Here is a 15,141-nt window from a genome sequence, read left to right on the forward strand (position 1 = left end):
TGTTAGCGACATAGAAGAATGGAAAGTATTTTAGGTACTTTTTAGTAGTTTCTGTATCAAAATTTTGTACCCTTTAAATTTTTCTCTAAAATTTATAACAAAAAACTAATTATCGAAACACTTCTTTCTCATTGGCATTACGTTTTCTGACATAATTAGAAGTAAAAGCTATATTAAAAATGCTTCATACATCTATCAGAATTACTTATTCACAGATTCAAATTATTTTTCTATATCTACATCAATATAAATTATTGCGGCAGATAAATATTAAATATTGGATTAATCCTTTGAGTGCTGAATACCCCCCACGGAAGGAGTCCGCGAGTAACGGTTTCCATCGTTGAGATGGACTACTATTTTTAATAAAACGTAATATAAATTGCATTTATAGATTGCACTCTTCTAACGTCCTTTTAGACTTTGAACGTCCCGCCGATTTTGTGAAAATTCTCCACAACATTTCTTACGGATTATTAGTAAACAGGTAAATCATTGGTACTTGAGATTCGTAATTCTCCGCCCAGAATGTCCCCACTACGGCAACAGCGCACTTATTAGGGGTAGGAAAACGTTTGTACATTCTCAGTAGTAGGTTACTTTCGTTCGTAACGTGGTAGTAGCAACAACGGAGTGCAAAGAAATATACGTGATCACAACTCTCGGGGTGTAGCAAGTGTACTTTTCACGAAGCGCACAGAAGGTAAACCAACTTTCATCTTTCTGTTGTTTATTGTCGTTCGCTAAGAAATACACGTATATCGTTCATACGCTAATGAAAGAATCTCGAGCGCGAGTAAGGCGAAAAAAATTGATAAACGCGTATATATGTGTTCATGATCCACACGGGTAGTTTTCGTTGGTAGCACATACGCGTGCATATCACTCAAAAGGTTAAATTGCATACTTATATCTGTGTAATACGGTTCTATTTGCAATTGTAACGATTTCAATGATCTTGAACGATTGTACCGATCGAGTAGAAACTATATCTTGTAACCTTTAAAATTTTTTTTTAAATTTATATCGAATAACTAATTATCGAAATACTTTCTTCTCATTGGCATTACGTTATCTGACATAATTAGAAGTAAAACCTATATTAAAAATGCTTCATACATCTATCAGAATTACTTATTCACAGATTCAAATTATTTTTCTATACCTACATCAATATAAATTATTGCGGCAGATAAATATTAAATATTGGATTAATCCTTTGAGTGCTGAATACCCCCCACGGAAGGAGTCCGCGAGTAACGGTTTCCATCGTTGAGATGGACTACTATTTTTAATAAAACGTAATATAAATTGCATTTATAGATTGCACTCTTCTAACGTCCTTTTAGACTTTGAACGTCCCGCCGATTTTGTGAAAATTCTCCACAACATTTCTTACGGATTATTAGTAAACAGGTAAATCATTGGTACTTGAGATTCGTAATTCTCCGCCCAGAATGTCCCCACTACGGCAACAGCGCACTTATTAGGGGTAGGAAAACGTTTGTACATTCTCAGTAGTAGGTTACTTTCGTTCGTAACGTGGTAGTAGCAACAACGGAGTGCAAAGAAATATACGTGATCACAACTCTCGGGGTGTAGCAAGTGTACTTTTCACGAAGCGTACAGAAGGTAAACCAACTTTCATCTTTCTGTTGTTTATTGTCGTTCGCTAAGAAATACACGTATATCGTTCATACGCTAATGAAAGAATCTCGAGCGCGAGTAAGGCGAAAAAAATTGATAAACGCGTATATATGTGTTCATGATCCACACGGGTAGTTTTCGTTGGTAGCACATACGCGTGCATATCACTCAAAAGGTTAAATTGCATACTTATATCTGTGTAATACGGTTCTATTTGCAATTGTAACGATTTCAATGATCTTGAACGATTGTACCGATCGAGTAGAAACTATATCTTGTAACCTTTAAAATTTTTTTTTAAATTTATATCGAATAACTAATTATCGAAATACTTTCTTCTCATTGGCATTACGTTATCTGACATAATTAGAAGTAAAAGCTATATTAAAAATGCTTCATACATCTATCAGAATTACTTATTCACAGATTCAAATTATTTTTCTATACCTACATCAATATAAATTATTGCGGCAGATAAATATTAAATATTGGATTAATCCTTTGAGTGCTGAATACCCCCCACGGAAGGAGTCCGCGAGTAACGGTTTCCATCGTTGAGATGGACTACTATTTTTAATAAAACGTAATATAAATTGCATTTATAGATTGCACTCTTCTAACGTCCTTTTAGACTTTGAACGTCCCGCCGATTTTGTGAAAATTCTCCACAACATTTCTTACGGATTATTAGTAAACAGGTGAATCATAGGTACTTGAGATTCGTAATTCTCTGCCCAGAATGTTCTCACTACGGCAACAGCGCACTTGTTAGGGGTAGGAAAATGTTTGTACATTCTCAGTAGTAGGTTACTTTCGCTCGTGACGTGTTAGTAGCAACAACGGAGTGCAAAGAAATTATTAGTAAACAGGTGAATCATAGGTACTAGAGATTCGTAATTCTCTGCCCAGAATGTCCTCACTACGGCAACAGCGCACTTGTTAGGGGTAGGAAAACGTTTGTACATTCTCAGTAGTAGGTTACTTTCGTTCGTAACGTGGTAGTAGCAACAACGGAGTGCAAAGAAATATACGTGATCACAACTCTCGGGGTGTAGCAAGTGTACTTTTCACGAAGCGCACAGAAGGTAAACCAACTTTCATCTTTCTGTTGTTTGTCGTTCGCTAAGAAATACACGTATATCGTTCATACGCTAATGTAAGAATCTCGAGCGCGAGTAAGGCGAAAAAAATTGATAAACGCGTATATATGTGTTCATGATCCACACGGGTAGTTTTCGTTGGTAGCACATACGCGTGCATATCACTCAAAAGGTTAAATTGCATACTTATATCTGTGTAATACGGTTCTATTTGCAATTGTAACGATTTCAATGATCTTGAACGATTGTACCGATCGAGTAGAAACTATATCTTGTAACCTTTAAAATTTTTTTTTAAATTTATATCGAATAACTAATTATCGAAATACTTTCTTCTCATTGGCATTACGTTATCTGACATAATTAGAAGTAAAAGCTATATTAAAAATGCTTCATACATCTATCAGAATTACTTATTCACAGATTCAAATTATTTTTCTATACCTACATCAATATAAATTATTGCGGCAGATAAATATTAAATATTGGATTAATCCTTTGAGTGCTGAATACCCCCCACGGAAGGAGTCCGCGAGTAACGGTTTCCATCGTTGAGATGGACTACTATTTTTAATAAAACGTAATATAAATTGCATTTATAGATTGCACTCTTCTAACGTCCTTTTAGACTTTGAACGTCCCGCCGATTTTGTGAAAATTCTCCACAACATTTCTTACGGATTATTAGTAAACAGGTGAATCATTGGTACTTGAGATTCGTATCTCTCTGCTCAGAATGTCCCCACTACGGCGACAGCGCACTGTTTAGGGGTAGGAAAATGTTTGTACATTCTCAGTAGTAGGTTACTTTCGCTCGTAACGTGGTAGTAGCAACAACGGAGTGCAAAGAAGTGTACTTTTCACGAAGCGCACAGAAGGTAAACGAATTTTAATTTTTCTGTTGTTTATATATATGTTTATATATAACATATATATATATACGTTTATCTATTTTCTCCTCTTATTCTCTTCAATGTGCCCTTAGTCAACACGCATGGTCTTCGCTGGGCGCGTCCATAGCACTCAAAGGGTTACATTGCATAGTTATATCTGTGTGATACGGTTCTGTTTGCAATTGTAACGATTTTAATGATCTTGATCGATTGTAGCAATCGAATAGAAACTATATCAAACCAGTAATAAATTTCAGAAAATTCTATATTTTCAGTTATCAAATGTCGACCATTTTATTTAACGCTTTGCACACGAAACGACGCTGTAGACTTTCGCTTTCGGTTCTTTCTGTTATAATATCGCAACGCATTGCGGCAAAATGTAACAAAGTTGGACAAAGCATTTTTAAAACAATCAAACCGATTGCCCGGACAAAACAGTGGGCAATAAGCGAAACCTTCGTTCGAATATATTTGATTATCGTTGTGCTTTACTTTTGCGTATTCAACGTTGAGGAACGATATTGATATTTTATTAGCATTCCCTATTCGTTTGGATACCAGAAAGAAAATGTGGAAGCGAGTAACGTTATTCTTTACGCTTGTTTTTATTACTCTTATTTTTCTTGATTTAAAAATACACTATTTTTTTAGTAAAATTATGTAGAAGATATTATTAATGTTTCTTTTCTAGCATTCATTTAGTTTGATTAACCAGTGTAATTATAAATCATAATCATTTAATGGTCTCACTTCATTGCTGTTCTTTGTAGAATGGTACTATGGTACCAATTTTTATATATTTTATATATCTTATAGCGTAAAGTTTATTTATAATATACACATATTGAATATTTCGAATAATAAAATCACGGGTATTATATTTCATTATGTATTACAGATTTTTTTTTAATAACAGTGACTTTATTTGCATAACTTTTCCAAGTATAGTAAAACATTTCCAAATTGATATTTTGCATAACATGAAATCACAAAAAACTATAATTTTGAGAGTCTATCAGAAAATTTCATAAGTATGGGAATAACTATATCAAATAATTTTCTAACATATCAATATCGCCTCGGATATGCATTGAACTTTTTATTACGTTTACAAATACAGCACAACGATGTCATTTTATATTCATATTAACTCTCCTCGCGTAAATGTCTCGAAAACGAAATTATAAGTGCATTGCCTAATATTTACAAACGTATATAATTTCCATTATAATGGCCAAGAAATATATGTTTAATCAGCGCCGCATACTACGTTCAAATATCAATTCAATCAACGATCCCTAAAGATTCAAATGGCGGTTGAAAACCCCCCGAAGTAGTCAATTCGAGGCAGTTGTCCGGAATTGTTGACCCAGTTCGATTTCCCAGCTTGGTCCAACTTTGTCGAAATTCGCCGTTTCCTAACTCACCAATATTTGATCCTGGAATATCCTGCGCGTTGCAGCGAAATTCGTTTCTGTCGAAGGCGACCTCACCGGTCTCGTGTTTGACGCCGCCGCCAGAGGTGACGACGATCCACGCGATCGAGCCAGCGGAAGTAGCGCCGATAGTAGGCGTACAAGACGCGTCGAATCAGACGGACGCACCTGAATCCGAGGATCAGGAGCAATCTTTGATCGAGGCATCCGTTAAACAGGAACAAAGTTTGAGTCCCTGTCAACTACAGAATTCGGCTAACCTAACCACTACCACCACCAATTTGACAAACTTGACTAACTTTGAGATCGTGGCTGCCTCGCCGGAGAAGGTGTGCAACGTCGTTCGAATAACCACCACAACAACAACCGTAAATCCAGCGGTCTGTAGCATAGTGGGTAAAGTGGATAAAGCGGAAAATACTATCATCAACATGGCAGATTGCCCGAAATATTCTATCACGAAGGAGTGTAGAAGCGTCACGTCGATCGATAGAACGATCGAACACGTGGTTACACGGCAGATTGATAGGGAACATGATGATAGAAATCACATGGAGGAGGAAGGCGAGCAACAGTTTGCCGAGGATAGGATATCATGTCGAGATGTGAGAACTGGTCCGAGAATTATTGAAATAACCGAAGAAAATTGCGATAGTTTTCATGAGAATTTGGAATTCTTTGGGAGAAGACGAGATCATTCCTTGGATAGACTCAGAGACAGGAAGAAGCATTACGTGCAGGAAACTGCGGGTGCTGAACAGGAAAAAGAGCCGGATACGAAGGTTGCCGATGAAAAGAGCGAGGTAAGAATCAAAGAATTTTCTGTTTCTTGTTTTTCGACGTTAGGCGAAGATGTTAATTTGCCGCGAATTTTTTTTGGAGATCGAGAAGTTTTGCGTTGTAACATCTTGTTTTTCTTTATGAGGAGTAATATATTTGATTATAATGATAATTCACGTTTAATATGAAATTTTATGCTGCGAGTGTTATTTGATTTTTGTTATCGTTGATTTATTAGAAGAGTGGCATAACTGAGAAAACCATATTTTTCGGGAAATTTTTTTTTTTATTGAAAATTTGAAGTAAAAGATGATCAATTATATAATTATTTAGTAATGAACAATTTTCTTCTTTTTTTCTGCGCTTCACTTTATTTTAGATTAATAATATTTTCAATAATATTTTACATTATTGAATGATTTTTAGCTTTCGAGGATCACTAACAAAATATTATTTGTATACGCATATGTGACGTATTTCTCGTTAGATATAAAGTAAAAACAATAATATAGAATAATACATTATACCTGAAAATTGAAGATTTTTAACATGCCGCTTGTTTAGTAATTCGATTATATGTTATTATATTAACGAAACAGTAACATCGACATATAGAGAAACATCGACGCTCGATATCGATAAAAAAGAAAAGTATAAAATTTTTTGATTATTAGATGAAGAAAATTAATGTGCAAAATAATGTTATTTGTTAATATATATAATACGATAGTCAACTCTCGATATTATTGAAAAAAAAAAATGGGAAGAGTAACTTTTTTATGCCACACTGTTTAGCTTATATGAACATATAACGCTTATAAAAGATAAAATTGATTATTTCATAACTATCATTGAACTTAAATAAGAAATATCTTATGAAACCATGAGTCTCTCAACGTTACTCTCTACGAAAAGAATAAACCAAACGCAATGTAATTATTAACACTTAGCCAACCGCGCGCCACAGCGAGCTATACGTTTCCACCGCGCTCGGACATGCCAACCTATACGCTGTCCAGCGCGCATTTTTCCAAATATCGAGGATTAATTTTCACTACTTAAAGAACACAGGTCTAAAAATTATTTAAGTGGTCAATTATATTTTGCGGTGATAATTTTGTTCAACGATTTTACATATTGTTTATGCAAAACATCAAATTGATAGTATATATTAAAAGTATAAAAAAATATAGGTAGAATTAAAAACATTAAAGATAACTAAAGATAAATAACACGATTTGAACTTGAAATTAAAAATTCATAATCCATTTTAATATTTTTTCCAGTGTGATATCGTTCGAATAACTGATATCTTTAATGATCTTTTTAATTAAGTTTAACACCATTAAATTGGTTAATAAAAAAAAAAAAAAAACGCGTTGCTAAATTCGAAAAAGGAAATCTCCCCGTTCGGTCACGCAGCAATGTACTTCGCAGAAGGAAAATCTCCCTATTCGGTTGGCTAAGTGTTAAAATCATTCGATTTCATCGACCGATAAGAAATTACAAAGTATCAATTTTACACAACTTTCAATAACAATCACGTTACATTTTACAGGCCGAATTACCTAAATCAGATGAAATGTCGGCGACTGAGTTACACAAACATGCAAATTCTTCGGTCGAAACATCAGAAATCAATCAAATTCCAAAACTATCGGAGGATCCGAAAGAATCAAAAGTAGAGATCGATCCGAATTACGAAAGTTGTGAGAAGAGCAGAGACGAGCGATCGCAGGCAACCGTTCCGCGTCCACAGATCATTGTGAAGTCGTTCGATATGCCAAACATCGATTGTGACGAACAGGTGGTCGAACCAATCGTCATCAAGCAGGAAGCAGATGAAACAATGTATGAAGATTATTCATACAAATGCGAATTAACATCAACCACGGAAAAGCCAAAGTGCCAGGACCTGTCCAAGAGGTCCGTTGTTGAAAAGTCTCATCCTGGAATCGAAAATGTGGTGGAGAAGCTGAAAAAGAACGCAGCTGCAGCTTTACAGGAGACGACACCCCAAAAAGTAGACGATTCGAAGGATAAGAACGCAGAAAATCTTCGTTCGAGGAAACATTCGGAAACAACACCGAGAAAACTAGAAAACGGTTTGAAAAAACACATTCTGAGATCCTGCGAGAACTCTCAGTTCATGGAAAAACACGAAGTGGCACGAGAACTTGAGGTATTTTCTTCGGAAAATGCTCGTTCGGCAAAAGATTCTCAGGATGTTCCTAATTATGTAACAGCGACCGAACGTCCTTGCGATTCTCCTACGAGTAGCAAGCATCCCCTACCCAGAAACTACTTCTTGAACAACAATAACAACGACACGAGAAACAGTAACAATAATATGGAGTTAAACGACGATGAAGAACCTGTCGTGAAAAAGGAGAATGTCTCGCCGCCCGAGGCCTGTGAAGTGGAAATGCAATGCACGAATAATAACGCGGTGACGCCTAAAAAAGGAAAATTGGAACCGCTAGAAAACTCGTTGGCCTTGACGTTTAATAATGAAACTCCCAAATCCAGATTAATAATTAATTCTAAACCGAGACCTACAGTTGATATTAGTGGATTGGAATTGCTGTCAAACAGTATCGAGGAGTTGGAACGCTTGAGATCAAACGGCAATAGAAGATCTGAATTAGAGAGATCGGCTATCAGGGGCAGGATAATTTTTCCTCTGGAAGAGCGCTTCAGCCACAACAACAACGAGAACAGCCCTTTGGGGGTGTTGTGTGCTCTGGCAGAGCAAAGATTTATGGAGGAAGTAGGGGATAGAACTCCCCGGAGATCGAATTTGGAGACATCGGAAGAAATATCCCATGCTGGTAGATTACTATTGAACCTGGGCAGAGCGAATGTCTCAGAAAATGAAACAAAGACATCGGACAAGAGAAAGTACGTGGAAGAAGATTTAAAAGATTCCGAGAACCTCAAGAGGCTCAAAACTGATGGCGAGTTGGAAGATGAGGAATCTAAATACGACTCGTATTCCGAAGATGATGATTGTGATAAACAGTACGATGAAAATGAGCGAGAAAAAATTGTGTCTATGACGACTGAGAATACGAGAGGAAGCATAGATTTTTCTGAAGAAGACGATATCTGTACCGACGACGAAGAGAATCATGTATTAAAAGACGCTCCCCTTGGCGCTAGTAGTCCTTGCAATAATGTAAACTACGAAAGAGAAGAAGACTTTGAAGAATATGAAAGAAAGGCATACGAACAGTATCACAGGAGTGAAAGTTACAGCAGCAAGGAATCTATTGATGATAATCTATCGGATTCTGATGTTGAAATGTACGATGAAAAGATGTGTTCGGATGATAAAATGGTGGAGAACGACGAAGATTGTAGATATGAGGATAGAAGGCATATCTTGGGAGAAAATCGAGATTGTCACGATTATAGAAATTTGCAAGCCAAACTAGACGCAAAGAAGTTTATCGCTAGAAAAGGGCACATTGATAATGACGCAGACTGGCCAAATATGGATGCCATGGAACTTGACATGAGAGTCAGGTTGGCTGACATTCAAAGACAATATAAAGAAAAGCAGAAGGAATTGTCTAAATTGATCCCGAAGAAAGACGAGAAGAAGAGTCCTGGAAGACCGCGCAAGAAGAGCCATTCTTCTAAGTAAGTCAAATTCTACACTTTATTATTAAATCATTTTAAATGTGTTTACGTAGATATAAATTTTGCTATTTCATATATTTATGTTAAAATGTATATGCATAAAGTAGTTTTTATAGTATATCATGTAGTAAATTGAACTTCTTAAGGTAGTAAACAAGAAACAAGAAACAAGAAACATAGAATTTCCATTTCTAGCTTTGGGAAAAGATTTGAAAAATCATTATATATGCATGCATTTAATTATATTTTTCTAGATAACAAAATTTCACTACTTCATACTTTCACAAACGAAGTTTTATATGGAACTCTTTATAAGAGGTTAATGTAAAAAGATTTTGTTTCACATTATTAACTTACTTTTTCACGTAGGATCGTTCCTTTCTCGTAACGACTAAGACAATTTTTATAGTTTGAAAAAAATATAGTTTATAAATATATATATGAAGAATAATTTTCTTACTGCAAGATTTCTTGAATAATTTAATTGAAAAAAACCTTGATTAAAATTTTAATAGGAAATCATTGAGTTACCGTAAAAATGATTAATAAAACACGATTAATAATGTTTACAGTTCCGATCACGGTCTCCTCACATCCCCACCGACGTTAGAATCGACGTCTTCACCCAACAAATCTCCATCGCAACCGTCCGATGGAGCTCCACAGCCATTAGCTTCAGCTGTCCTAGCTATGCCAAGATGTAACGTGAATTTGGTAAAACTGGGTGAACAACGGAGCCACATCAAATTACTGGATAGTATACCAAGTATTCCCATGTCCGTTGCACCAGTTGCTTCGCCAATCACCGTACTACCATCAAACAAATTGCCGCAAGAGGACGACGAGAAGAGCGCAGGACGGGTAAATCGAATACTAATATGAAAAAAAGAAAACAACAGAAAGCAGAAGCAGACTATTAAATAATTAAAAGCTAATAAAACCTTAATAGCTTATATTTGTAATTATAATTCAAAATTTTAGAAGTGAGGGGAATTCTGTTATTTTTGGCGAACTAAATTGTTAAGAAAAATTGAAAAACATAAGAAAATAAAAAAAGATTTATTTTAATGACAAAGAATAATGACGAAGTTATAATGTATTATATGTAAAATATATATACATATATATATATATATATATATATATATATGAACATAATATAATATATCACATATATATATGTATATAACATATATTGATTATATTATCATGATAATTAAGATCTTTATTGATATATTTCATTTATGTGATATGTCTTATTAATTTCATTAATTTTAAAATTACGAATATTTTTATGACAATTAAACATTAAGATTAGTAGGAATGAATATCTCATAATTGAAATATATCAGTTAAGTTCAGCACCACTAAATTGGTTAATAAAAAAAAAAGAACGCGTTGCCAAGCTCAAAATGGGACATCTCCCCGATATCATGCAGCAATGTATTTTAAAGTGGGGAGATCTCCCTATTCGATTAGCTAAGTATTAAATATAAGAAGCGAGGAGACTATAACATATGTGTATAAATAAAGAATCTTTTTTTAATAAATTTCATCAGATCTCTGACAAATGTATGCAACTTGGATATGATACATCATCTCCAGCACCTACTATTGCGAGTTCTAGTTCAGCATCGAAGAAACGGAAGGTTGGTCGACCCAGGAAGTTAATGTGCTCATCCGGAGGTGTCAGACACCTTACGGAAACGATAGTTGCTAAGAAACCTAAGAGCAAAAGCTCTTTGGTGGGCTATCTTTTGTCGAAGAATAGGCATCTTCAAACAAAAGTGAGTTTTGCTTCTAGCTTTGTTTATTAGATGCTTCAGATATTTGAGACACACTATATCTATAAAATATACGCAACACAGTGTAGAGAAAGATATATGAATTTTAATTTTATTATACTTATTATACACAATGTTCTATTTTATTTTATAATACTGCAATTATAAAATAATTTCATTACAAACTATAATTTTAGAATAATATAATACGTAATTATTAGGTTGTCCAGAAAGTTCTTTTCGTTTTTTTTAATAGAAGGTAAGTACAAAATATATTTCCTATCTTTCTTAAATAATGTATGATCCTTTCCCTTCTACCATCTTTTGCCATCTCTCCGGGAGTCTCATAATACCATTTTTCCAAAATTCTCTTTGCTTACTTTTAAAATATTCTTCGAGGCCGGTTTTTACTTCGTTTGCTGATTTGAATTTTCTATTGCGAAGAAAATTCTTTAGGGAGAGAAATAAATAATAGTCCGATGGTGCAAGATCTGGAGAGTATGGAGGATGTGATAAAATATCCCAATCAAACTCTAGAAGTTTCGTTCGCACTGCTAAAGAAACACGTGACCTCGCGTTATCGTGGTGGAACACGGCGCCACTTCAACACGTTTTGTAATAACGGCTTCCTTAAGTTTTTCGAATTGGGTGCAATATTTGTCACTGTTGATCGTTTGCTCTTTCGGAAGTAATTCGTAGTAGAGGATACCCTTCCAGTCCTAGCAAATTAAAAGCAGCACCTTCTTCGGGTGAAATCCAGGTCTTGCTATCATTGGAGAACGCTTATGTCGATTCGACCAAGATCGCTAGCGCGCAGTGTTGTCGTAGAGAATCTAACTTTCATCTCCAGCAATTAACTTCTTTAAAAATGGCTCTCTTTTGCTGCGTTGAATTAACAAATCGCATGTCGAGATTCGATTCAGGAGATTGCTCTCCGTCAGTTCATGGGGGCCCACACTTCGCAGCGATTAACGTACTAAAGCTTTGTTAAATGCTCATGAATCGTTGTTCGCAGAATGTTTAAAGCATCTGCTATCTCACAAACACTAGACCTTTTGTTTTCATCGAGGTAGGCTTTGATAAGGTCATTATCAGTGGTGGATGGACATTAGCTGCAATCTTTCAGATTAAAATTTCCGGCTCTAAACCTTCTAAATTCCGGATTGTTTAAACAGTTATAGACCGATCACCATAAACGTCACAAATTTCCTTCGCAGCGTTTTTAGGCGTACTGTCTTTCTTAACACGCTGACTACCATGACACCTGTATTCGCTTATTTGACTACTTGCGAAAGGTCGTCGTAAGTATTTGAAAAGATATTCCAGAGGAAATAGTAAAACTATTGAATTGTTATAAAAGTAATACGAAAATGGTGTACAATGTGCAATGTTCGTTCTTGGTAGAAAAGTTTCTCTGCAAGCTGTAGACATACATTGTGTGCGATAACAGAGAACGCTTGGTACTGCGGCACGCGTGGCCTGAAAGAGATTCTATTGAAAACACGCGTGGCAGTCAACGTGTTAAAGCAGTGAAACATAACATGACGAAAATGCATCTTTTGGTCTTCCATCTTTCACCACGCAAAAAACACTCAATACACTTTCTACTAACATCGAGAACTGTTCTCTTACCTCACCTGAGGATAACTAATGACCACACGATTGACGGTAGAGTGGTTTGTTTACTTAAGCAGAACGAGGAGGTAAGGCACTGGACGGCAAACGCGGAAAGAACTTTCCGGACTACCTAATATTATATTTTCTAATATATAATTATTTTGTTATCACACATGAGGCATAATTTCATTTTATTTGTATAAACAGTATGTGGGAAAAACTGGTTACACTCCATTACCGTTCAAGACTGGGCTATCTTCCATAAAATCTTCTTCCAAGAGTCACAAATCGACAAAATCGAAGCCGAAACCAGCGAAACAAACTCCTTTACACAATAAGAATGTGATCAGCTCCATTATCGCAGAAAAGGCAAAATTAAGTCAAGAAGTGAAATTGGATAAACAAAGCAAGATGAAGCCGAAATTGAAAGCTGAAGCGAAGGTGAAGACGTGGGAGGATGACGAAACAAGCAGTATCACGGAAAATATATTACCAGAATCCATCGCGGAGGAACCAGTGAAGGTAACGTAAAGAGAAAGATTCAATTATCAAACTATTCAACATTAGACATTAATAAAGAAAAAAAAAAAAAGAGAAAAAGAATTACCCCCCTCCCAAAAATTGATCTTATAGATATACGAATACAATTTGAGAGTACGTAAATAGGATATTTTTTTAGGGTTAATGATTGAGATAAAGTTATACAGAATTTATATGTAAAATTTCTTAGAGGAAATAGTATAATTAGAAGACTATATATCTTCCACCATTCACCGCTTCTTCAAGAAATAAAAATTCCACTATAATCAAACGCCATTCCTACCAATATTTCATCCACTGTAATCTACTCTCTGATTCGTTAGGAAATCCCAGTGAACACGGCCGAACCTGTTGAAAACGAACCCGAGAAAAGCAAACACGAGAAATCGAAGAAGAAGAAACGGAAGTCCAGTTCGTCATCGCCATCGCGACATAAGTTGAGCGATCGAGACAAGAAAGAGTCAAAACGTCGAAAGTCGGTCGATTGCAAAGAATGCGCGAAGGCTGCTCGAGCGGAGAAGACGGAGAATGTGAACAAATGCAAATTAACGTCGGCGCACTTGGCTATAGACCAGTTGAGGGTCTTAACTGCGATGGGTGGTCTATTTTACGCCGGAAGACTGAGCGCGGTTCAGGCGCCCGACGTTTATGCGATCACGCTGGACGGCGAACGGGGCAACAGGCCTCACATCCATTCCAGAGAAGAGATTCTACGAGACGCGGTAAATTAACGTTGATTTATTTTACTCTATCTTTCGTTCGTATAGAGGGCTCATGTTCCTGTTTTCCGTTACTGTTTACAGATCGTCGAGGTCTGTCCCACTTCCACGAAAGAGTTACCGCCTGGCACGAGATTATGCGCCTACTGGAGCCAGCAATATCGTTGCTTGTATCCGGGTACCTCGGTCGAACCATCGGAACCTGACCCTGAGCTCGATGAGAAGTTTGTTAGCGTAGAGTTTGATGACGGGGATAGTGGCAGGATAGCTTTGGATGATATTAGACTGTTGCAGCCTGATTATCCCGTTGTTGGTAAGTTTGCATGTTTTCTAATGTATTAGGTTGTCCAAAAAGTTTCTTTCGTTTTATGAGAAAATAATTGACGCGCAATGTTTTTTGTTTTATATTATTTTGTCGAGTTACGTACAATCCATTCTGTTCTGTTGAGATAAACACCGCGAAATTTCACAGACTTGTGTCCCACGTTTGTTTGAAGGTGCACTGTTGTAAAAAACATGTTTGCGAAAGAAAGACACTTTCCGGATAACCTAACAACTACTTACGCAGATTTGAATTCAGAGATGTGAATTTGAAATTCAGTTTTGAAATTTTTATGGTATTGGGTGCGATATTCTAAAGATTACTGGTTTTTAAGATACATTTTTCTTTGGGAATTTTAAATTACTATATTGGGATGGTTTAAGGATTTTTTTTAACTTTTTGGAATATTCTTGGATTATTAGTGTTACCTTTTGTGTACGAGTACCACGAAATCTACCATCGTTAAAATTGTATTTCTAAACAGTATAAAATTGAACTCAATTTATTCAAACGAAACTTTCATTTAGTACCAGGTTAACTGAATTTCTATCGATTAAATCCACTTATTTGCACAAGCAATACCTAGCTGGGAGAATCGGTGAAAGCTTCTATTACTTGAACTTCAGTTATATATATATATATATATATATATATA

At 35.7% G+C, this 15,141-nt stretch overlaps 1 protein-coding gene across 6 annotated transcripts in view; it reads left to right on the forward strand.

The window, feature by feature from the left end:
* wge (BAH domain and coiled-coil containing protein winged eye) overlaps nt 1-15,141 on the forward strand; it is a 346,446-nt gene that overhangs the window by 322,584 nt on the left and 8,721 nt on the right. For 5 of the 6 annotated variants that reach the window (XM_069112024.1, XM_069112034.1, XM_069112052.1 and 2 more), the window contains 7 exons: nt 5,106-5,882; nt 7,418-9,504; nt 10,077-10,365; nt 11,064-11,291; nt 13,113-13,427; nt 13,769-14,167; nt 14,249-14,477. In XM_069112024.1, the coding sequence (XP_068968125.1) occupies nt 5,106-5,882; nt 7,418-9,504; nt 10,077-10,365; nt 11,064-11,291; nt 13,113-13,427; nt 13,769-14,167; nt 14,249-14,477 (4,324 nt within the window). The remainder of the gene's footprint in view (nt 1-5,105; nt 5,883-7,417; nt 9,505-10,076; nt 10,366-11,063; nt 11,292-13,112; nt 13,428-13,768; nt 14,168-14,248; nt 14,478-15,141) is intronic. The other variant, XM_069112044.1, reaches the window with a different exon arrangement.

Source organism: Bombus flavifrons, chromosome 1 (assembly GCF_040668555.2).
Source record: "Bombus flavifrons isolate JBK064 chromosome 1, iyBomFlav1_principal, whole genome shotgun sequence".
Lineage (NCBI taxonomy): Eukaryota > Metazoa > Arthropoda > Insecta > Hymenoptera > Apidae > Bombus > Bombus flavifrons.